General features: G+C 45.9%; 1 protein-coding gene across 1 annotated transcript in view; it reads left to right on the forward strand.

Annotated features, from left to right (window-relative positions):
• Positions 1-301: 301 nt before the first annotated feature.
• The window catches only part of LAMP3 (lysosomal associated membrane protein 3), a gene marked incomplete at both ends in the record, with an annotated part of 31,072 nt that continues 6,377 nt past the window's right edge, over positions 302-24,996 (forward strand). The window contains 5 exons of the mRNA XM_080696563.1: positions 302-350; positions 6,670-7,373; positions 9,061-9,189; positions 17,354-17,411; positions 18,683-18,853. Of these exons, the coding sequence (XP_080552689.1) occupies positions 302-350; positions 6,670-7,373; positions 9,061-9,189; positions 17,354-17,411; positions 18,683-18,853 (1,111 nt within the window). The remainder of the gene's footprint in view (positions 351-6,669; positions 7,374-9,060; positions 9,190-17,353; positions 17,412-18,682; positions 18,854-24,996) is intronic.

The raw sequence follows: 24,996 nt of genomic DNA on the forward strand, positions 1-24,996 counted from the left end.
TCCCCGCCCCCAGCAACTCTGGCCAGGGAGGAGGGAAGCGCCTGCCTTCCCACAAAGGGCTGCTTGTGGTTTCCCTCACACTTGGGCGGGCCTTTCAGCTACTTCTCATAACGCAAGTGACTTTGGTTTCTCTGCCACAAGTGGAGGCAGGCAAGGAGCTGGGACTTTCTAGGTGTTCTGAGGCCCTGCCTGGAATTAGCATCGTGTGAGCTGAGCAGCGTGGAAGGCCCAATACCGTGCCCAGCCCAGCGCAGAGCAGCGGACACCCTTGGCCCCAGGCTGTCCCTCTTTGCTCACCAGCATGTCCAGGCAGCTCTCTGTAGTGGCAATCGTCGTCGTGTACCTGGCCGGTAAGTGACGCCTACCATTTTCAATGGTAACCCTACCACGTCTGATCTTTTCAAATCTAAACACACTCTGGTGCCCCTAACTAAGGCGAGAAGGACAGACGGTAGGCAGGGCTTCTGCTAATGCAGGTGTGTAGATCAAGAATGTCTCTGAGCTGTTACCTCGCACAGGTAGGGCACACCTCCCACTTTTCCAAGAGCTTTCCCAGTTTGGAATTGGTTCCTGTGAGTTAGGCAGAGTAGGTGTCAGCCCAAAATTCAGTGACTATCTCTGGCTCTAACCTCGGTTCTGAGTCCTTTATGGGGGAGCATTTATAGAAATCTCTTAAAACTAGGAGGTGGAGAATTGAGCCGGGGTGAAGAAAGAGGGCTCTCGCTCTTGCCTGGGCAAAGTAGTCATGTCTTGCTTATCCTGTTTTCCTCAAATGGAAGTACTATGTTTATATTCCATGGACAGCGAATTGTGATGATGCGTCCCATGTGATCTGACCAACTGCATCACTTTAGAAAGGTATCAGCCAGGGCATTAAAGATCAAAAGCATATATTTTGCCATTGACTTCATCTCAGAGAGGCCATCTGCAGAGCTGAGCTGACGATGATCATCCGAGGTCCCAAGCCCCTGCTTTCACGAGAGCACCCGCTCCCAGGATGCTGGGTCCTCTGGGAGCTGCGCTGCTGATCCCCTCATCAAGCCCTCAGCTAACTCTCAGTTCCCCCTAGAGCCACTGAGTTGCTGCGTGTGTGAGAGGATCAGCTGTCCACACTGCCCTGCTCACAGGCTCAGGCGGGGCACAGAGCCTTCGGTGTGACTTGACTGTTAGGAATGTCTCGACGCTGTGTGGAGGATCGTGCCAGCTACCCTGATCCAAGCTGGTGTTCTTTGTGCCATGCCATCAGAATTATAGCCTGGGTGGGGTGGGAATGGAGCTCAGAGCACTTGCCTGGCATGTGTGAGGCCCTGGATTCTGTCCCCAGCACAAGAGAGAGAAGAAAGGAGGGAAGGAAGGGGGAGGGAGGGAAATCATCTTCACAAGCTAATAAAAACAGCAACAAACACTATCTGTGAGACCCATCTGTGAGTCCAGTTGAAGGGCTCATAGGTTCAGGGACGCACTGAGAGCTGCCGGGCAAGCAGGGAGGATCGCCAGAATTCCACATTGTATGTTGAACTGTAGATGAGCAAAACCTAGTAGACATTCTGCTAGAAGGGATGTTGCTCCTAGAGAAGCCAGAAATGCAATCTTTATCCAGGTCCTTTGCCTTCTGGTCTCAAATTCCTGCTCTAGGAAATGAGAGGATTGAAATTGATATCAGTCAAATTTAGGTTCAGCTAACAAAACGGACCCACCTAAAATGACAGTAGACGATGAAATGAGAGATGCTTGTTACTCTCTCGTGTAAAAATAAGTACAGAGGAATTCAGACCTGCTCCAGAGTAGGAGTTCATCATCAGGGACCCACAGTTTCTCTGTGTGACTTATCTCCAAGGTCTCCTTGTGGCTCTGGATGTCTGCTAGAGCTCCAGTCATCAAACAGAAGTTTCAGACTGGTTAAAGGAAGACAAACAGAAGGGCAGTAGAGAGGCCATGGCCAACTAGGGGGAGTTAGTTAAAGGGTTCTTTATTCTAGGCAAAAAAAAGTACTCAGCTTCAACCAGGGTTCAATTATTAAGGAAGAAGGGGAGGTGTGATTTTGGAGGAGTCAGCCACCAACAGACCCTGCTTTTCGTGTGTGTGTGTGTGTGTGTGTGTGTGTGTGTGTGTGTGTTGCTCGGTATTGAGAACCCAGGGTGCATTCTATCTCTGAGCTACACCCTTAGTCCTATTTTTAATTGGAAACAGGATCTTGCTAAGTTGTTGAGAGTCTTGCTAAATTGCCGAGGCTGGCTTTGAACCTGCAATCCTCCAGTCTCAGCCTCCCAAGTATTGGGATTACAAGTGTGTGCCACCCGCCTGCCAGGCTGTTCTAAGGTTCCCTCCGGCTCCCTGCTGCATCCCGCTGGGGCTTCCCTCTGGGGTGCCAGGGAAGGTGCTAGGGTGGGGTGGGGGCTAAAATCTGGTTTCCTGCGCCTGGATTTGGCTGCTGGTCTCCAATTACTCCCTGACTATACTACTCAAAGGTCTGCAAACCCTTCTCCAGGGCCTGCCAGGCCTGCTCCTGCTGACTTCCCCACCCCTCCCTGAACCCTTCCTGTGCCCGTCCAGCTGACCCCCTCCTGTCCTGCAGAGATCCAAGGCCTCAGAAACTTCACTCCTTCACACGTACCTTGCCTCCTGACTGGAATATCCATTCTCTTGTCTTTCTGCCTAGAGAATTCTTCTTTATGTCAGATGCCCAGTCCCACGAGCCAATTTCTATAACAACACGTATCACACCAGGGGTGTGGATCATATATGTATCCACCTTCCAAGTCCCCAAGGCAAAGACCTGCCTCAGGGGAGGCCCTGCAATTCTTTGGAATTGAGTATGGCAGGAAGTCAAAGGGAAAGTCAAAGCCTGGGAAGGGACTGCCAGAGGAAAACCTGGAGAAGAGGTCAGCCTGAGCCCCTGCGTGGTCACTGACTTTCCCAGGCACTAGGCAATGACTCATTTCTCAGCCCCTAGGGGAGCCTAAACCGTCTCAACGCTTCCCGCAGGTGGCCTTTGAGAAAGGTCTGAGCAATGGATTGAAGCTGGGGTACTGGGTGGGGAGGGGGTGGCAGGTCAGTGTGTGAGCTGCAGTGTGGTGCTCTTTTGAATGGAGGGAGGGCCAAGGCAGATCTGAGCTGTGCCAGCCCTCACTTCTGCCCCTGCCCTCTTTGTTGCGTCTCACCCAGACCACTGACCTGGATCTTCACTAAATCTCTAGGGACCAAAGTTACCTTTGAAAAACTCTACCCAGTGACAGAGATTGGATATAAAGTGTGCTTCTACACATAGATTTTGTAAAATGGAGTTCTGTGTCCCAGATTGAATGAGTGCCTCGCAAACATGAGCTTTGTTGGACATATTACAGTGCACAGTATACCTCCCCCACGGAATCCCCTGCCTACCATCTATCTATACCACACATTTTGCAAAGCCAGAAGGGGCAGAAAGGAGAAGAGGAGTGTCAGAACTATATTGCCTGGGATGGCTCAATCTGTAACACACCTGTGAATTTGGCACTTCTGGTCCAGCCACTGGCCTGCCCAGCCTTCTGTTCATGTGTCGGTTTTGTTATCACTATAAAACATGCCTTATAAAGAGAAAAGGGTTGTTTTGGCTCATGGCTGGAAAGGTTTCAGTCTGTGATCAACTGACCCTGCTGCTTTGGGCCTGCGGCAAAGCCACGCATTATGGGAAAGTGGGAAGTAGAGTAAAATTGCTTCTATTGGCTGGAAAGTGAAATAGAAAAAGGAGAGAATGGGGTCTCACAATGACACCACAGATACCAGTTTAGAGCCATCTCCTTTCTCTTCCTGCATGTTTTCCTAATTCTCAGCCCGGTACCTGGCAACTACAACTCTAATGAATGCCTGTGAGTAAATATAAGAAACTACAGAGTTAGTCAGGAGTGGTGGGACATAATTGCAGTTTTTGGAGGTGCATATCCAGCTTCAGCAATTTAGCAAGACTGTTTCAAAATAAAAATAATAAAAAAGGCTGCGAGTGTAGCTCAGAGGTAGATAGCCCCTGGGTTCGATCTCCAGTCACACACACACACACCCACACACACAATTCAAAGACAGAGCTGTCTCTTGTGTGCCCAGTCACAGATTCCCGAGGTGCATTTGGTCCACTTTTCTGAATTGTTAGATGCTCAGCAAGAGGCAAGGATAGAACTACTCTGATTGAAAGAGAGCCAGAGGGCCTGCATCCTCAAAGGACACACCCAGAGGACACCTGCTAACAACAGTAGACACTGTGTGTGTGTTCAGTGGTCTCGAGGCTTTGGCTCTTAATCTAGTGAGAGGTGCAACATTTACAGATAAACTGATAAGTATATATTTTTTTCACAGCTGAAATTCTGCTGCTACCCACTGGCCAGGCTAATCATTAATATTTTAATACTATCTGTGGAGTTTGGGACCTATTTTATATAAGCAAGGCAGGAAAGACTGTCTGAGGAGCTGATTTTCAAGACAAACCATGAAGGACAGGCTGCATGAAGAAGCTGATCAATTACACCTTAATTTTCTGTTTTGGTTGAGAAAGATGGCCCACTCAAAAACATTAAGGAAATTACAGGAATTGTTATATAGCTAGAAAAATAAGAAATGGCAAGGTAGAAAAATAAAGAGATTATATGAGGAAATTGGTATAGTTGTAATGGGCTCTTTTCCTCAATTCAACTAGAATTTGTTGAATAGAGAAATTAAAACTAATAGGCATGCCAGGCGTGGTGGCGCACGCTTGTAATTCCCGTGCTTGGGAGGCAGAGACAGGAGGATCGCGCAGGTTTGAAGTCAGTCTCTCTGGCTTAAGAGACCCTGTTTCCAAATAAAAAATATAAAAGTAGGTCTGGGAATGTAGCTCAGAGGTAGAAGGGTTCCATCCCCCCAGTACCACAAAAAAACAAAAAACAAAAAAACTAATAGGCAGCTCGGTTGAAGCAAATTTTTATTACAAAGTCAGTAGGAAATAGAAAGGCAAGAGAAGAAAAGCGATGAGCAGGCACACTGGAGAGCCGATGGTGAAACTCTGGCCTCCCTCAGACCCCGGCCTTTAAGAGCAGCTTTCCCATTGGTGTGTTCTTATCAGTGTTCCCAGGACAATGGGGCTAGCAACTCATTAGGCAGGTGGTATTATCTTGTTGCTGGTCGTGTGCTCACCAGGTGTAAGTGCCTCTGTGGTATCAGGTGCCCATTCATTGGTGGTTCTTTGAAGTAACATAAGGCCAAGTCACAGAGGAAAATGCAGAAACAGAGGCCCTAATCACAGCCAGTACAATGCAGCAGTGTGTAATTAATCTCTCAGACAAGGCTTTTGCTATTTCCGCAGCTTTTTTTTTCTGGTACTGGGGGTAGAACCAAGGGGCATTCTACCTCTGAGCTACACTCCCAGCCCTATTTTTTTTTTTCATTTTCTATTTTGAAACAGAGCCTCACTGAGTTGCAAAGAGCCTAGGTAGTTGAGGCTATCCTCGAATCTGCGATCCTTCTGTCTCAGCCTCCCAAATGCTGGGATTACAAGCATGTGCCACTATACCCGGCTCTCTATAGCTTTTAAGCTGTGCCAGGCAGAGTTTTTTGTAATCTTAGGGCTTTTATTTATTTATTTATTTATTTTGGTGGTACTAGGAGTAGAACCCAGAGGCTTTCTACCTCCAGGCTATACTCTCAGACCTATTTTATATTTTTTATTTGGAAACTGGGTCTCACTAAGCTGCTGAGAGCCTCACTAAGTAGCTGAGGCTGGCTTTGAACCTGTGCAATCCTTGTCTCTGCCTCCCAAGCGTGGGGATTACAAGTGTGCACCACTACGCCCGGCTTAGGGCTTTTAATTTTATATATACATTATATATATTGAAGGCTAAAAGCTCTAATTGCCTCAACATTCTCACTATGAGTTAAAATCAGGGTAAGGATAAAAGGGGGGAGAGTTTGGAGTGTAGCAGCAAAGCTGTTGTTTTTCCTTTTTATTTTCCCTCTTTCTTATATTGTGAGGACATTGGTACAGTTGTCATGGTGCTATGGGCTCTGCCTGAGTGCTTACGTAGCGCCCAGGCTCTGACCACCTTTTACATTTTTATTGGAAACCAATATCAGGGCAATTTCCCAATACCAGCACAGAAATACCTGGGGCAACTAGATCGAATGCACAAGTGGCAAAGATGATCTATAGGCATAATTTATTCATCAGGTTAGGGCTTGGACTAGGTGACCTTTAAGAACCCTTTCAGACCTGGATTCTATGGAAACTATAAAGTTCGGTAATTTTTATCACCATTATTCATGTTGCCCCAGCTCTAATCAAGTCATGGAAGCAGCTGTTTACCTACGAGTACTACTTCATGTCAAATGTCTGGTATCACCTTTAAACATGGGAAATGGAGAGGCATTCACAGCCAAGGATCTAGCCCACAGTCATTTAGTGTGTTTTGGTACCACACTCCACGTAGACAAAGAGCTACATGCAGAAGAGTGTCTGCAGTAACGTAACTCTGTAGAAACCACAGTGCCACCAAACTATTACAGACGGGGCCTAGTGGCAGAATCCTTTATGCTGATAACCTTGAAAATGTCCCCCAAATTAAAAAAATGCACGTGGCCTTTTCAAATGAACAAGCATTAAAATAGAAATGACAGAGAACCTTACATGCAATTGGTGTTTTAACATTTTTGTTTCCTAATTTGCAGTAATTTTGCATGATGGCCACCAAATAAGAGCAAAAACATTTCCAGAAACCAGAGTCTATCTACCCACTGCAGCAGCAACAGTCCAGGCCACAGCAAAACCTCTCATGCCCCCAGCTGACCAAGGGCCTCACAAAACTCTCGCAGCAAGATCGACAGGTGGTTCTGCCACCTCTCCAATAACTGCCAGGACCCCCAACTCTGAGAGCCCAACACACACAACAATGAAAACCCCAGTAACTATAAAGAGCAGCCCTTCTACCAGCCCGACGAGCCAGAGCCTGGCCACATCCAGCCACCCACACTCAATCACAGAAGCCACCATCGGCCCCGGCTTAACTGTTCAGTCACAGCCGCCTGTCACCCACCCAGCCCCTACAACTGGAACCAGTCCATCCACTGTCAGCTACACAACCGGAAAAACCACCCAACCCGGTGGCCATAGCACCCTGCCCAAAACTTTGTCCTTAGCACCACAAAAGAACACAACCAGTCAGAGGCCTACTCCAACCACCCGTGCCCTAGACACATCAGCGGTGACACACAATGCCACCCAAAAGCCCTCGCCAGCCACTACAGTTCCTAGGCCCACTCTTGCGCCCCAGCCATCGCCGGCCAAGACAGGAATTTATCAAGTCCTAAATGGAAGCAGTCTCTGTATAAAAGCAGAAATCGGGATACAGCTGATTGTTCAAGAAAAGGAATCGGTAAGTTGGGGCCATAGGACTGTAACACTATCTATAAAACCTTTGAGTAGAGCCAGGTGTGGTGGTGCGTCCCTAGAATCCCGGTAGTTGGAAGGCTGAAACAGGAAGAGGGCAGGTTCAAGGCCAGCCTCAACAACTTAGTAAAACTCTTTTTCAAGATATAAAATAAAATAGGGCTGAGGGTATAGTTCAGAGGTAGAACACCCCGGGATTCAATCCCTAGTACCTCAAACAAAAATAGAACAAAAAAGTTTGAGGGGAGTGTGCATTGTAGGAATGAGCATTCCCCTGCAGCCTGTCTTTATTTTATTTTTTATTTTTATTTTTTGGTGGTACTGGGGTTCCTGGAAGCCCTTCTACATCCGGGCTACACTCCCAGGCCTATTTTATATTTTTATTTAGAAACAGGGTCTCCAAGCCAGTGCACGCAGCTGGCTTCGAACCTGCGCAATCCTCCTATCTCCACCTCCCAAGTGCGGGGATTACAAGCGTGCGCCACCACACCCGGCTGCAGCCTGTCTTTAAAGGAAGTGGATAACTGTAGGCTCGTCTTTCTCCAAGGTGCTCCACTAAAAGTAAATATGTTTTAGAGTACATATAAAAATAGAAAGAGGAAGGCACATGAGGAAAATTTCGATACGCACACCCCACGCCCTCCCTTCTAGCCCACGCTGCCCAAGTGTGGTAGAGTCCCTCCTGCTCCCTTCTGTGCGGCTCCCTGCCCTCGGCCCTTTCCCCTCAAAATGGGAAATTTAAATCAGATGCTCTTCATGGTTCCAGCCCACTGTGATATTCATATGAAAATCCAGATTCACAGGAAAATACAGGAGAGGTGTGGTTATGATTATTTGATTTTTAAAGGAATCACCATAAAATAACACTTTTATTTTTTGCAGTTTTAATAATTTCAAAGAAAATTTCCACATTCAGGTTTTCATTTGAGATGGAAGTACCTCAGAGCACAAACCCTTTAAGAAAGTACCTTTTTACATGGTGTGTGTGTGTGTGTGTGTGTGTGTGTGTGTGTGTTTCTGGGGATAGAACCCAGGAGATTTCTACCTCTGGCTACACCCTCAGACCTATTTTATATTTTATTTAGAAACAAGGTCTCACTAAGTTGCCAAGAACCTCACTAAATAGCTGAGGCTGGTTTTGAACCTGCACCATCCTCCTGTCTCAGCTTCCTAAGCGCTGGGATTACAAACATGTGCCACCACACATGGCCCATCCTTTTCCCATGTTCAACTGAACAGAATTTAAATTCCACTCAGCTTGCCAAGAATGTACCTGCCTCAGATGATCCATCAAGGAGCTCCTGACATGGGCAAACTCCTTGAAGAAAGCTGGGGCCATTCTACCTCTGAACTCCACCCCTAGCCCTTTTTGAATTTTTATTTGGAAACAGGGTCTCACTGGGTTGATGAGAGTCTCACTACTTGCTGAGGCTGTCCTTGAACCTGTGATCCTCCTGTTTCAGCCTCCCAAGTCCTGGGATCAAAGTGTGCACTATCATGCCTCGGCTTTGAAGAAAGCTTTTGAACCTGAGTTTGGACATGAGGGTGTTCCCCTCCCCTGGGGGCCTTGCAGTTCTCAGGGCACGCCCACTGAACTCCCTCGTCTGTGCTTCAGGTTCATGGCTGAGTCCTCGTCCACCTCTCATTGAGCTGATCCTTCTTATTTGGTTTAGGAATTGTCACCCCAGAGATACTTCAACCTCGACCCCAACACAACCCAAGCCTCTGGGAACTGTGGCTGCCGAAAATCCAGACTTCTCTTGAGTTTCCCGGGTGGATTTGTGAATCTCACGTTTACCAAGGTGAGGGGAGAGCTCCCCAACTCTTGCTGATTTTAGTGTGACCTCGGCTGCCCCCAGCCCTAGGCCCAGTGACGGCAAAGCTGCCCCTCACTCTCGGGCCCAGCAGAAACAGGTCTCAGGGCCTTTTCAGATGCTTGCTGATAAGAACAAGGTGCTTGGGGTTGGAGAGGAGGGAAGTGTCCACATCCTGTGTTTGCCTTCGTCCCCCTCTGGCTGCCTCCGTGCAGCCCAAGAGGACTTCAGAGCCTCTTACAGGAGGTGTGTCTTTGGGGAACCTCGGTTCCAGTGCCCTTTACAGACTGGCAAAGGGGAAATGTAGATGAGTAGACCTGTAGAAATTCCCAGTTGACATCAGATTGACAGGATTATTCTAAGCCCTAAATTAAATGTCATAATGGGTTCTTTCCAAACATACAAGGCAAAACTCCGGGACTTACCAGGCTGTGGGTTTTCCAGTTCATATTCAGAAAAAGGCATGGACCACAATATAGAGTGGTTAGGGCATGGGTATTAGGGTCAGAGAGTCAGCTGACTCTACCACTGGCCCTCCTTGGGACATTGGACAGGCCCTTTAATCTGTCTAGGCTTTATTTTATTATTTGAAAAATGGGGGGAAAGAATAATAAACTCTGTCAAGAGCATACCCATGCACAGTAAGGGATAAATTGCGCGCGCGTGCGCAGGTGTGGCACTGGGGATTTAACTCAGGGGCATTCTATCTCCAAACTATAACCCTAACCCTATTTTTTATTTTTATTTTTTTATTTTTTATTTTTTGTGTGTGGTAGTGGGGATGGAACCCAGAGGCCTCCTACCTCCAAGCTACACCCTCAGCCCTATTTTTTTATTCTTTATTTTGAAACAGGGTCTCACTGAGTTGCAAAGGACCTCACTAAGAGGTTGAGGCTGTCTGTGAACCCTGACCCTCCTGTGTCAGCCTCTCAAATGTTGGGATTACAAGCGTGTGCCACCATGCTCAACTTTTAGTTTTATTTTAAAACAAGGTCTCACTAGGTTGATGAGAGTCTCACTACTTGCTGAGACTGTCCTTGAACCTGAGGTCCTCCTGTCTTAGCCTCCCACATACTGGGATTACAAACGTGTGCCACCATGCCTGGTATAAAATAGATGTTTGTTAGCCAGCATCTGTAATTACAGTGACTAAAATAGGCAAATATCTTGGGGACCAGAGAAGCCTGGTCATCCTGCTCTCCTGGGCCCTTGCTTGCCCCAAAGTGTCTTTCAAACAGGCCACCTAAGAGCCACAGGAAAATACTGAGAGGACCCTGGTAGCTCAGACTAGCTAATGATCTCAGACTACATGGGGCCTATTTCATCATCTGTAAAATGGAAATAATTAAACTACCTAGTAGATCCTTGCAAGGATTAGAAGTGATATTTGTAATCTAACAGAGATACATAACAACTGACAAAGGACAAAATTACAAGAAATCTAATTTAAGGATCCTAATGGCCTCTCATTTCTGATTCTAGTCTGGTCAAACTAAGATAAATAAGACTTGAGATGAGGGGAGCAGAGGAGGTTGGCTGTACAGGAGGAGGGTGAGGAAAGCAGAAACAGCAAGAAAGGGACTCGTCGTTTCCCAGCCACGTTCTCTGTGAAGCCTACAGCGGAGGGACGTCCTAACCACGCTGGCCCAAGCTCCCTTGTGTGGGACACGCACTGACCTCTCTCCCAGTTTCTGAGAAGGGCAGATAAGCAACTTAGTTTCAGCATGATGACCTGGAACTTCAGCATGAGCGATTCCGGCTCAGCTTGGTCTGTTGGGCCTGGCACAGGAGCTCCGTCCAGGCCAGTGGCCACCTGTAAATTTTATTTAACATCCTTATTTTAATAAAGGGTGGTAGTTATTGTTATTATTAAATACATCTTGAGTAGCCCAGAGTCTCTTTGTAGCACCGAAGACAAAGACAAACTTCCTCCCCCAGAAGACAAACGGCGTCAGTCATCCCTCCCCAGAAAACGGTTCAAGTACAGTAGGTGCTCTATCCCTGGACAATTGAAGTTGAGCTATAAAGGGGTCTGGAATTTCTTTAAAAATCCCCCTAAAAATGGACAGAGAATGCAGCAGACATGTGCCTTGATGGTCCAGCTCTCCTCACTTCACTGGCACCACTGGCCAGCCCACTTGTGGGAACGCTGTCTACGGGAGGCGCCAGGAACCTGCAGCCTCTGTCTGTGAGCACACGGCTGCGGCCACCCGGCCTCAGGCGGAACTGCCACAGGAGTCTCTTTGGCTGCCTTTCAACCTCTTTCTGTTCAGTTCCTCTGTCTCCTGATGCTCCAACCCTTTCTCCAACAAGCCATCAGGCTGGACACTGTTTGACCAAACTCAACCCAAGTGTTGAAGCCCTGCCTTTCTGAAAACCCTTTGTGCCTTCAATGTCCTCTCCCTCTGGCGGCATGGGCAGGAAATGAGGTTCCAGAGGAAGCTTCCGAGCACCAGGAGGTCTCCTGCCTCCACCCACCTTCTAGAAGCCACTCTTCCCTCATGGTCCCAAGTGTTACACTACCTGCTTTGCTAGGGTCTTATTAACTAACTCACCTTAGTTAGGCCAATCCTCTGGCAGATGATCTTGGTTTCAGCAGAGGAGGAGAGCAAAAAGAAGTTAAAAATCCCCCTAATCCGGGCGAGGTGGTATATGCCTGTAATCCCAGTACTTGGGAGGCCGAGCCAGGTGGATACCAGGTTTGAGGCCAGTCTGCAATTTAGTGAGGTTCTCAGCAGCTTAGTGAGACTGTTTCAAAATAAAAAAGGGAGCCAGGGTTGGGCGTGGTGGCGCATGCTTGTAATCCCAGCATTCGGGAGGCTGAGACCAGAGGATCGCGGTTCGCAGACAGCCTCAGCTACTTATCAAGGCCCTTTGCAACTCAGTGAGACCCTGTTTCACAAAATATAAAGATTTGCCAGGCATGGTGGCACACGCTTGTAATCCCAGCATTCGGGAGGCTGAGACCTGAGGATCGGGGTTCGTTGACAGCCTCAGCTACTTAGTGAGGCCCTCTGCAACTCAGTGAGACCCTGTTTCAAAATAAAAAATAGGGCAGGGGCTATAGCTCAGAGATCAAATGCCCCTGGGTTCCATCCCCAGACCCACAATTAAGAAAAAGAGAAAGAAAGAGAGAAGGAGAGGAGAGAAAAAGAGAAGGAAGGAAGGAAGGAAGGAAGGAAGGAAGGAAGGCAAGCAAGCAAGAAAGAAAGAAAGAAAGAAAGAAAGAAAGAAAGAAAGAGGATCAGAGGTGTAGCTCGGAGGTAGATTGTCTCTGGGTTCCATCCCCAGTACTCAATAAATAAATAAACAAACAAACAAACAAACAAAAACAACAACAACAAAAAGGGAGCCAGGCATGGTGGCACATGCTTGTAATCCCAGTATTTGGGAAGCTGACAGGAAGATCGTGGTTTGTGGACAGTCTCAACAAAGTGAGGCCCTTTGCAATTAAATGAGACTGTTTCAAATAAAAATAGGGCTGGGGGTATAAGTCAGAGGTAGAATGCCCCGGGTTCTATCCCTAGTATCACAATAAGTAAATAAATAAATAAATAAATAAATAAATAAATAAATAAATAAAATTTTAAAAGGGCTGGGGATATAGTTCAGAGGTAGAATGCCCCTGGGTTCAAGCCCCAGTATCAGGATAAATAAATAAATAAATAAATACCCCAGCCTTAGTTATCCTGGGGAGTTTCCACATTCTAGAGAAATTGTTTAAGCCAAAAAAGAGACCATAAATTTATGTATTACAGGAGCTTAGCTTACAACTCAATAAATGGAGTGGGCTAGTAAAACTATTTTTGAGGTGGGGGTATAGCTCAGTGGTAGAGTGTTTTTTGTCTATGACCCTGAGCTTGATTCCTGGTGCTGTAAGAAAAAGAAAAAAGAAGGGAAGAAAGAAGGGAAGAAAGAAGGAAGGAAAGAAGGAAGGAAGGAAGGAGAAAGAAAGAGGAACATTTTTTCCTTAAAACAGGTAGTCTTAATTATTTCTTATTTAAAATATTTATTTATTTATTTATTTATTTATTTATTTATTTATTTTGCGGTACTGGGGATGAAACCCAAGGACATTTACCTCCGAGCACACTCCCAGCCCAATTTTTTATTCTTTCTTTATTTATTTTATATTTTTGGTGGTACTGGGGTTCCTGGAAGCCCTTCTACCTCTGGGCTACACTCTCAGACCTATTTTTTTATACTATTTTTTATTTGGAAACAGGATATCTCTCTCTCTCTCTCTCTCTCTCTCTCTCTCTCTCTTTCTCTGTCTTCTCTCTTTTTGGTGGTACTGGAACCCAGGGGCTTTCTACCTATGGGCTGTACTCCCAGACCTATTTTATACTTTATTTGGAAACAGGGTCTCACTAAGTTGCTGAGAGCCTCACTAAGTGGCTAAGGCTGGCTTCGAACCTGTGCGATCCTCCTGTCTCAGCCTCCCAAGTGCTGGGATTACAAGCGGGCACCACCATGCCCTGCTATTCTTTATTTTTGAAACAGGGTCTCACTGAGTTACAAAGGGCCTCACTAAGTAGCTGAGGCTGTCCTTGAACTGCGATCCTCCTGTCTCAGCTTCCCAAATGCTGGGATTACAAGCATGTGCCACGGCGCCTGGCTTATGTAAAATTTTTAAATTGAAGACAAGAAATACTTCATTTCCCCCTTCAATTTAATAGACAAAACATAGGTAAGCATGAATGACATGTGGCAGCTGACAAGGCCTCAGTAGGGAGGAGCCACACTGGTGGGACAGGAGAGTGTCCGGCCCCAGGAGCAGCCAGTCCTCGGCAGCCCACAGAGCCAGTGGCAGGGCCTGGCGCTCAGCCCCGGGATTGCCACTGTCCTTGGTGAGCATGCATTTGGGAAGGTCAGATTCCACTCTGAGCAGCCATCCATGGCACCAGCTATTAATATTTTACTTACGTTTCTGTCAAACTGCAAGGAGAGAAAATCAGCTCCTCTGGTGTTCAAGAAAAGGCAGAAATCTTCTCAGAAAAGCACACAATTCTTTTCTTCTTTTTTTCTTTTCTTTTTCTTTTTTTCAACACTGGGAATGGAACTCAGGGGCATTCTACCTCTGAGCTACACCCCCAACTCTATTTTTTATTCTTTAATTTTGAAACGGTCTCACTGAGTTGCAAAGGGCCTCACTAGGTAGCCGTGGCTGTCTGCGATCCTGTGATCCTCCTGTCTCAGCCTCCGAAATACCGGGATTAAAAGCGTGCACCAACCACACCCGACAGCGCACAATTCTTAAATGTTAACAGCACAATGTTTGACCAAGCTGGTGGAACAAAATTCAGCTGTGGGCTAGATTTAACCTGTGGACCCCGATGCCATAACCTCTGCCCTGACAGGTATATTGTATGAAATACATTCAGGCAGGAAAGTTTGCTAGACTTTTCCAAAAGGAACATAATATGCGCTCTAGAATTCAGTCTGTCACTTTCCAAATGTTGCTACTCTGTGATGAAATTCCTCAATAATGGCTACACTGATATTTGGGACCTGTTACCTGTGAATATTATACCACCTTATTTATTTACTTATTTATTTATTCATTTATTTATGTGGTTCTAGTAATTGAACCCAAGGGAATTCTATCTCTGAGCTACACCTCCAGCTCTATTTTATTTTTTATTTTGGTTTGTTTATTTATTTATTATTTATTTATTTTGGTGCTAAGAGTTGAACCCAGGGAGTCTATCGCTGAGTTAACACCCCAGCTCTATTTTGTATTCTTTATTCATAGGACCTCCCTAAGTAGGTGACTCTGGCCGTGAACCTATGATATTCCTGTCTTAGCCTCCCAAGTACTGGGATTACAAGCATGCACCATCACACATAGCTTATTTTTTATTTTGAAACAGGGTCTTGCTAAGTTGCTGAGGACCTTACTAGCTAAGTTGCTGAGGCTGATCTCAAACCTTCAATCCTCCTCCCTCAGCCTCCCACCATGCCTGGCTATACCATTTTCCACGAGGGACTTGAGCATCTTTTGAGATTGGGAGTCTAAGAGGGGTCCTGGAATCAACTCCGGTGGATGTGGAGGGATGACTGCATTTTTCTATATTCAGCACCATCCCTTTCTCACCTACCTATTTGGTTTGGCAGCTCTGGGCCTCCCGCCCCGGCTCCAGGATGTGGGGAGATTTGACAACCCAAACAATACTCACAAGGGGTCAAAGATGTTTTTAGATTATCATTTAAATGTTCTCAGCAACATCTTATGGCTTACGGTTTCAGAGGTCTCAGTCCATAGTCGCTGGCCTCCCTAACTGTGGGCCTGTGGTGACAGAACATCATGGCAGGAAGGCGGTGGTGGAGCCAAGCTGCTCACCTCCTGGAGGCAGGAAGGGAAACCTGAGGGGAAGGAGGAGGAGTAAGAGGAGGGGGTGGGGATGAGGAGGGGAGAGCAAAGACTCACCCTCAGCCACCTACTTCCTCCAGCTGAGCCTCACCTCCGGAAGTTTCCACCACCTCCCCAGAGCCCCAGCTGGGCTGACTGTCAGCATGTGAGCCTCGGGGGCATTCCAAATCCAACTGTAATAGTGGCCCAGTGAACTGTAAGATCTAGAGCTCAGTGTATCCCTATCAGTGACCTTACTAAAACAGGTTGTATTATACAATGAATCTGTTCGTCCATGAGTGATATACAAATGAGGACTATAGTGCAGCAGATTATTATTGTTGATTTTTTTAAATGACTGTATTGCAAACTTCAAGAAGTAATTTGACTTCAGGTTCTGATTTTAGTTATTTTAACATTTTTTGTACTACTTTCTTGTGATAATACTGTAAATAACCAACTTTTTTTTTTTTTTTTTTGGTGGTACTGGGGGTGGAACTCAGAGGCTTTCTACCTCCAGGCTATACTCCCAGACCTATTTTATATTTCATTTGGAAATAGGGTCTCACTAAGTTGCTGAGAGCCTCACTAAGTAGCTGAGGCTGGCTTCGAACCTGTGTGATCTTCCTGTCTCAGCCTCCCAAGTGTGGGGATTACAAGTGTGCGCCACCACGCCTGGCCTAATAACCAACTTTTAAAAACAGAAAAAGGTTGGAGGTGTAGCTCAGTGGTAGAGCACAGGCTTAACATACACCAGTCCTTGGATTCAGTTCCCAGCACCTAATTAACTAATTAATTTCCTTTTCATTTATCTTTTCATAGCCCAATTCAATCCATTCAAGTTTCTGCACCCTTAGTCTTTAAGGATGTAAAGGGGCTGTTTTATAGTTTGTTTGTTTCATTTTTTTCTAAAAGGACAATCTTTAGATTAAAGATAGGGCACTGCTTTGTGTTTCTAAACTGGGGTCCTCTGCTCAGGTAAACCATTTGTTCCGAGACTCTCCCCTGGCCGCTCCATTAACCACTTTGGAGACATGGACCTAGTCATCTCTTTCAAGCAATTGACATTCTACCCAGGAAAATACACTTACAAATTTGTATTCATTATTTTCCCCAAAGGATTTGTGTACTCCATGAAGTGTACCCTTCAGGATGAGTGGGCTCAGGGTAGGCACCCCTAGCCTTACATGATAATTACTATTAAAAACTCATCATAGCTGGGTGTGGTGGCGCACGCTTGTAATCCCAACATTCGGGAGGCTGAGACCAGAGGACCGCTGTTGGCGGACAGCCTCAGCTACTTAGCGAGGCCCTTCGCAACTCAGTGAGACCCTGTTTCAAAAAACTTAAAAGACTACAAAAATAGGGCTGGGGGTGTAGCTTGGAGGTACACTGTCCCTGGGTTCCATACCCAGTACCATCGGGGGAAAAACAACAACGATTGATCGTGTGCTCCTCTAACCCTTCCACCTGTTCCATGTACTTGATTTTGACAGGAGGAAACGTCATAGGAAGAAGGACTCCAATTACACTGGTAGAATTCGAGTTCCAGGCTCTAGCAGCAAGTAATCAATAGGGAATTCAGGGCCAGGGGTGACTCATAACTTCTTTTTTATTTATTGTGTGTCATATTTACTTTTATTGAAATTCTCAAACACAATTACAGTTCAGTACCCACATACCCCAAAACCTCCATATCAAGGTTTAAATAGCTGTAATTCTGACTAAACAAATTTGTAAGCAGGATCATAAACATAAACATGGAGAAGACCCAAAGGTTAACACACTGCTGTTTTCCAGGAAGAAAACTCATATTATATCAGTGAAGTGGGAGCCTGTTTGACAGTCTCAAATCCAGGTCAGTACTTTGAAAACGGCTGTGCAAGCAATGATGGCGTTGCATTTCTGGGTAGCTAGGTTTTTGTACTATCAAATCTGCTAATCTTCGGTGATGCTTTAGGAAACAGTGAGAAAGTAGCCTGCAGTAAAATTCTGGGTGAATTTACTGCCTGTGTGTGCTTCAGTTTATCCATCAGCTCATGGGGGAAGCTGGACTCTAGATTATGTCACAGATCATATCAGCAACGGCCAGTTCAGTGACTTTTAACACATTTGCTCATGATTCCATGCTCTTGGAGTCATGCATTCATTCTACAAAAATGTAGTGTGGTGCCATGCCCTGTCTGTATTAGGCACTGGGGATCTGTAATTATTGATAGTTTCTGCCTTTGGGGAGCTTACATTCCAGAAGGGGAGAGGACCACATGTGATCACCTTAGCTACACTGTTAGGTGGTGATAAACTGTGTGAGCAAACCTAAGTAGGAGTGGACGGGAATGGAAAACTATTTCAGGTGAGCCTTAGGGGAACCCTCAGGGCAGGAAAGCCAGCTAAAGAGGTGATGTTTGAGTAGAGATGTCTCCATTTGGGGATATCTGGGCCTGGAGAAGCTCTTTTCAGGTGTACGGGCCCTGGGAGTGAGACTGCTGAGGTGTCTGAGGACCCACAGGATGTCAGTGTGACTAAGAGTGAGCACACCGCAGACCAGCCTCAAGCAGTGACAGCCCAAACAATCCTCCAGGATATGCTCCCAGTCCCATTTTTATTTTCATTTTTATTTTTATTTTTGGTGGTACTGGGGTTCCTGGAAGCCCTTCTACCCCTGGGCTACACTCCCAGGCCTACTTTTTTATATTTTTATTTGGAAACAGGGTCTCTGAAGCCAGCACAGCTGGCTTCAAACCTGCACGATCCTCCTGTCTCCACCTCCCAAGTGCAGGGATTATAAGCGTGTGCCACCATGCCTGGCTGTTTTTTGTTTTGAAAAAGGGTGTCATTAAGTTGCTGAGGGCCTTGCTATATGGCTGTGGCTGGCCTCAAACTTTCAATCCTCCTGTCTCAGCCTCCCAAGTACTGGGATTACAGGCATGTGCCACCATGCCCAACATATTTCAATTTATGTGAGACATCGTCCATGGACTCCAAACAGAGCAGAGTAGCCCCACCCCCTCCAGAAAGCCACATCTGAAGGAAGGCCATTTAGTGGCATGTGGGCAACCCAGAAACGTGAAAACTCAATGGATGTAGGTCAGAATCCTCACATATCTGAATTTCGTATTTTCTCTGCAGAGAAAGTGTACCAAGGCCTGAAAAGTGCTGTGATGATGTTTGAGGCCGTGGCTGGGCATTCCTTCAAGTGTGTTAGTGAACAGAGCCTCCAGCTGTCGGCCCAACTTCAGCTGAAAACCACGAATGTCCAACTTCAGGCCTTCGACTTCGAGGGAGACCAGTTTGGAAATGGTAAGTTAAAGGCTCCAGTCATGACGTGGCTTCAGAGACCCCGGGGTAGTTTCAAGATATGTTCTATCTGAAGCTACTGGGCAAGAATCACTCGAGCTTCCTGGAATGGCCTGATTCCACAAGGCTCTGAGGGCCAGCTCCTCTGCACCTCACCTCAGAACCAGACTCCTCACCCCAACTACCCCAGGCTCTCTCGGCAGGACACGCTCTCATCTGACCAAAGCACATATGCCCACTTGTTTAAACACACACACACACACACGCACACGCGCGCGCGCGCACGCTCCAGAAACACATCTGTGACCTCCCTTTCATATCTGCTGAGCACTGGAGGGACTCAGGTATGTTCTAAGGACACTTTAAGATCATGTGTATTAGTGATTCAAGATTTCAGAGTAAGCTGCGTGTGGTGGCAAATGCCTATAACCCCAGTTCTTGGGAGGCTGAGACAGGAGGATCACAAGTTCAAAGCCAGCCCTCACAACTTAGTGAGGCCCTCAGCAACTTAGTAAGACCCTGTTTCAAAATTAAACAGAAAAAAATGAGGCTGAGGGTATAGCTCAGAGGCAGAACATTCCTGGGTTCAATCTCCAAGTACCAGAGAGAGAGGGAGGGAGGGAGGGAGGGAGGGAGAGAGAGAGAGAGAGAGAGAGAGAGAGAGAGAGAGAGAGAGAGAGATGTTATAGCAAATTGCTATCTATTCTCAGAGGGAAAAAATCAAGATGCTAATTTGAGGGGGGAAAACCTCTGTGGGATCCCTTCTTTCAGTTACAAGCCATTCCCCAACAGCATTTCCTCATAGTTAGTTTTGGTTCGCATCTAACTTCTGCTTTGGGTTTAAACCACCATCGGCGGAGCTTGCCTCATGCTGCCCAACAGGGAAGATAGTCCCTGGACTAGGGCTGGGAGTAGAACAATGTGACATCCTGTCAGAAAACCCTTTTCTCCCAAGGATTCTACATGTAACCAGAAGAATCATGAACTTCAGCTTCTCAAACATTCCTCACAGAAAAACTCAAAAGCATTGTAAGTTCTCGATATTCAAAATAGACTTAGCTAGAAATTTAACCATATATTACATTTCTATAACAGGAATCTGATTTCACTTTGGGTTATATTATAAAATTGAGAGTGTGTCTAGCAAAGTTGGGCCTCGTGGTGCATGCCTATAATCCCAGGATTTGGGAGGCTGAGACAGGAGGAACACAGGTTTGAGAAACCTTAGCAACATAACTTGAACCTGTTTCAAAATAAAGTGGGCTGGGGGTGTAGCTCACCTCCTGATTCAATCCCCAGTAACACTCCTCCTCCTCCTCCTCCTCTCCTCCTCCTCCTCTTCCTCCTCCTCCTTCTTCTTCTTTTCTCTCAATCTCAATCTCTCTCTCTCTCTCTCTCTCTCTCTCTCTCTCTCTCTCTCTCTCTCTCTCTCTTTTAGCAGAAAACATCTCCTGAAAGCATTTAGCAAGCAAAGGAGTCAGGTCTGTGTCTTAGGGTCGCTGCTTTATATTTGTACCTTTGCCAAGTGCTCAGGTTAAATAGTAGAATTTACCACACTTTGTCAGGGGATCTCAAAACTTCTAACATTGGGGAAATATTTATTTCTTCTACATTTTATGATGGAGATTTGAAAACCTCCGTAATTAATCACATGGTCTTCTTAAGGTGCACACTTGCTCTGCTTCCCCAGGAGAACCCCCGTGAAGCAGGGAGAGAGCAGGGCCTGGGAACGGTACCTTTCTGTGGCACACAGGGCTCCCGTTAGCAGTGCTCACAGGCAGAAGTAGAAAGATTCTTTTCTTGACATTATTTTCCTATCATTCACTGTTCATTGCCGAGTCCTCAAGCAAGACATTTTAGTTACCCTTTAGTTACATTTTAGTTACCTCCCCACCCCACCAAATACTCACAAATCTCCACCGATTCTACCACCAAAATATTTCTCTTCAGCCTCAGCTGCTTAGCGAGGCCCTTTGCAACTCAGTGAGACCCTGTTTCAAAAATAAAAAGACTCACCAGGCGTGGTGGCGCACGCTTGTAATCCCCGCGCTTGGGAGGCAGAGACAGGAGGATCACGCAGGTTCGAAGCCAGCCGCGTGCTGGCTTAGGAGACTCTGTTTCCAAATAAAAATGTAAAAATAGGTCTGGGAGTGTAGCCCGGAGGTAGAAGGGCTTCCAGGAACCCCAGTACCACCAAAAAAAAGAAAAAAGAAAAAGACTCAAATATAGGGCTGGGGGTGTAGCTCGGAGGTACAATGCCCCTGGGGTGTGGTGTGTGTGTGTGTGTGTGTGTGTGTGTGTGTGTGTGTGTGTGTAATTCTTTACCACCACTGCTTTGGCTCAAGTCCATATTCCTGTAGCCTTTGCAGTTCATATCTCCCCAAAGATGCTCACATGGAAGATGGATATTATTCTGGAAATAGCATTTTTATCAGGGAGTAAGAGATGGTGCTAAAAAGGGGCAAAGTACAGTGCAATATGATATTAAAAATATGTGTGTAGGAAGCTTAGACAAGAGGATCAGAGGTTCGAGGACAGCCTCAGCAACTTAAAAGGCCCTGAGCAACTTAGTGAGACTCTGTTTGAAAATAAAAAATAAAATAGAGCTGGGGTTGTAGCTTGAAGGTAGAATGCCTCTGGGTTTAATCCGCAGTAAAACACGCAGGCACCCATGCATGCAAGGGCTACAGAAGCTCACAGGGAGACTTGATGGATAGCAGGTAAGGGCTGGGTTAGAGAAGTCTTGGCCAATAGGTGACATTTAAATGAACTTGAAGAGCCAGGCATGGTGGCGCACGCTTTTAGTCCCAGCATTTGAGAGGCGGAGACAAGAGGATCATAGTTTATGGACAGCCTCAGCTACTTAGTAAGGGCCTTTGCAATTGAGTGAGACCCTGTTTCAAAATAAAGAATAAAGAGCTGGGCCTGGTGGCGCACGCTTGTAATCCCTGCGCTTGGGAGGCAGAGACAGGAGGATTGCGCTGGTTCGGAGCCAGCCTCGCTGGCTTAAAAGACCCTGTTTCCAAATTAAAATATAAAAATAGGTCTGGGAGTGTAGCCCGGACGTAGAAGGACTTCCAGGAACCCCAGTACCACCAAAAATAAAAAATAAAAAAATAAAAAATAAAGAATAAAAAATTGGACTGGGGGTGTAGTTCTGAGGTAGAATGCTCCTGTACCATCCCCAGTACCAGAAAAAAAAAAAAAAAAATGGACTTGAAGAATTTGGAGAGAAACCCAGTAAGTATGAAACCTCAGCCTTATCAAAGAAAATGGCCATCCCAAACTGCAGGCTCCTGTTTCCACATCGAGAACTTCTCTCTCGCATTCTAGAGCCTGCAAAAGGTTTTTTTTTTTGTTGTTGTTTTTTGTTTTTTACTTTTTATTTTTCTTTCCTGCCATCCAAGAAGCCCCAAGCTGTCTCAGTACCCCCTGTGAGAAGCAGAGTTCCAATAGAAAACTGTGGCTTTGTGATTTGGTGCTGGACCCCACTTTTGGAGTTGGAAAACATGGCTCCAGACCTCCCCTGGCTTGAGTCAGGACTCCACTCTGATCGTGATCCTCTAGACCAAACCAGCGCTTCCCAAAGTCAGACCTGCCTCCCAGCAGCCTCAGAATCCCCAGGTCCCAGCTCAGTCCCTGGCCCAGGCCTAGGGCCCTGCAATTGAATAAACTCCTTAAGTACTTAGGAGCACTACACATCCTGACCCACTGTATGGGCCCTTTCCCTCCATTTTCCTCTGTCTATTGTCTGATGCAGCAGGTGGGAGGCCTGGCAGCTCCAACTCTCTCTTGGTTTCCTTCTTTACAAAGCTGAGGCAGACAGGGCCAATATCACTTCCCAGCTTCTGTGGCCAGCCTGTAACACCTGTTACTCTGACTTCAATTACAGCTGACGAATGCTTCAGTGACAGAAACAGGAGAGAAATCCCTGTGGCTGTGGGCCTCAGTATCACAGGACTACTTGTCATTTTGCTAACAGCATGCCTGGTGGCCAGAAAGAGGCCCAATAGAGGATATGAACGCATATAAAGCCCTACCTTCTTCAAAATGTGCAAGGCCTTGGGAGTTCTGGCTTCATGTTTAGCCAGGGGGAAAAAAAAGTATGACCTCTCTAGTTGTGTGTCCCACCTTTCAAAACTGATTAAGAAACTGGCCGGGCGTGGTGGCGCACATTTATAATCCCCGCGCTTGGGAGGCTGAGACAGGAGGATCGCACGGGTTTGAAGCCAGCCTCAGCTACTTAGTGAGGCTTTCAGCAACCTAGTGAGACCCTGTTTCCAAATAAAATATATAAAAAAGGTCTGGGAGTATAGCCCTGAGGTAGAAAGCCTCTGGGTTCCACCCCCAGTACCACACACACACACACACAAAAAAAAAAAAAAAAAAAAAAAAAAAACAGAAACCTAGGTACAGTGGCTCACACTTATAATCTCCGTACTCAGGAGGCTGAGACAGGAGGATCACATTTTGAGACCAGCCTAACTTAGCGAGACTCTCAATAGCTTAGTGAGACTCTAAGATACATTATTTTTTCAATAATAAAAAAGTAAAAGAGAGCTGGGGGTGTAGCTCAGAGGTAGAATGCCTCTGAGTTTAACAGAAGAAAAAGGAGAAGGAGAAGGAGAAGGAGAAGATGGCCTTCTACCAAAGAGCCAAACAAAGGCTATGAGAAGGCAAAGGCAGCCCACCCCACTTCCTCCTTGGGCTGAGGGAGGCGGTGCCTAATGGGCCTGAGCTCCATCCTTCACACCTAAATGAAACAGAGCTGGGTTCAAGAATTAGGGGGCAAGAGGCAGAGACACGAGCCAGGTGCTTGTGAGAAGAAGAAAGCAAGAACCCAAAGGGAGAATGATGGGGAAGACATTTTCAGACTGCATTGATTCCTTAAATATATCTTTAAGTCTCAATATTCTGTTTTTTTTAATTATTATGTTAGAAAACTCAATCCATTTCAAAGTAGATTATAAAGGAACTTTAAACTCCTAGATTTTATCTAAATTTGACTCACTCAATTTATAGTTGGTCTTACTATATTATCCATTTTAAAAAAGACATTTTATACTATTACAATGTATTATTAGTTTTAAAAAAAAACCTACCTAATATTTTGCTTTTTTAATGTAAAGCACATACCAAAAACCTTGGCAAACAAAGAGGCTCAATAAATATTTGCTCTTCGATTCCTTCAATTTCATGTGTTATCTGCCTTCTTAACACTTTTTTAAAATTATCTCTATTTTTCTTTGGTGCTATTCTGTCTTTGTAAGTTTGCTTAGGAGGGATAGACCTGCCCATACCACGACCCCCTTTCTCTCTTTGAAAACATTCAGCATAAATTATTAGAAGCCAGTAAATTCCTGATTGGAAGTGACTGATAACTGGGAGAAAACATTCTCTTTAAAAATGGCTTAGGATGCCAGGCATGGTGGCGCACACTTGTAATCCCCGCGCTTGGGAGGCGGAGACAGGAGGATCGCGCAGGTTGGAGACCCTGTTTCCAAATTTTAAAAAGTATAAATAGGTCTGGGAGTGTAGCCTGGAGGTAGAAGGGTTTCCAGGAACCCCAGTACATCATCATCATCATCATCATCATTATCATCATCATCATCATAGGCTTAGGATGGTATTCATGGTTTTCTATTACACTGATGGTTTAAATATGAGAGTTGAGGTTTTTAGTTCTGAGAAAATGGAGGCTAGTAGACTTCCAGGTGTTCTTAACTGATTTTATTAACAGGAAACTTTGTTTCCTACATTTTCCAAAGGTGTCACTCTATTTTTAACAGGAAATTGATGAAGTTTGGTAACAGTTTTGTAACCACTGCTTATCTAGGAAATGTGCTAGCTCTTTTTGGAGTTGGTTTACTTCTCTCCGGTTTCTTAGAAGTGAGAAGGTGGAGAGGGCACTCGGCAGCTTCAAGAGAGCTTAAGAGCCCTGAACACATCAGAGTGTCAGGAAATGCTTTTCCCCTTAACACAGGAGATGTTGAGGGGATCTGGGAAATGAGGGCCCAGGCTTCCCCAAAGCGACTCAGGGCTCACAGCAAGGGCTGGGCTTTGGGGAGATGCACGTTTTTTTCTCCTCCTTTAAACAGGCACCTGATCCCGGAGTCCATGTGTGCAGTGTGAGAGCACCTGAAAAC

This window comes from Muscardinus avellanarius (assembly GCF_963383645.1).
Source record: "Muscardinus avellanarius genome assembly, chromosome: 5".
Lineage (NCBI taxonomy): Eukaryota > Metazoa > Chordata > Mammalia > Rodentia > Gliridae > Muscardinus > Muscardinus avellanarius.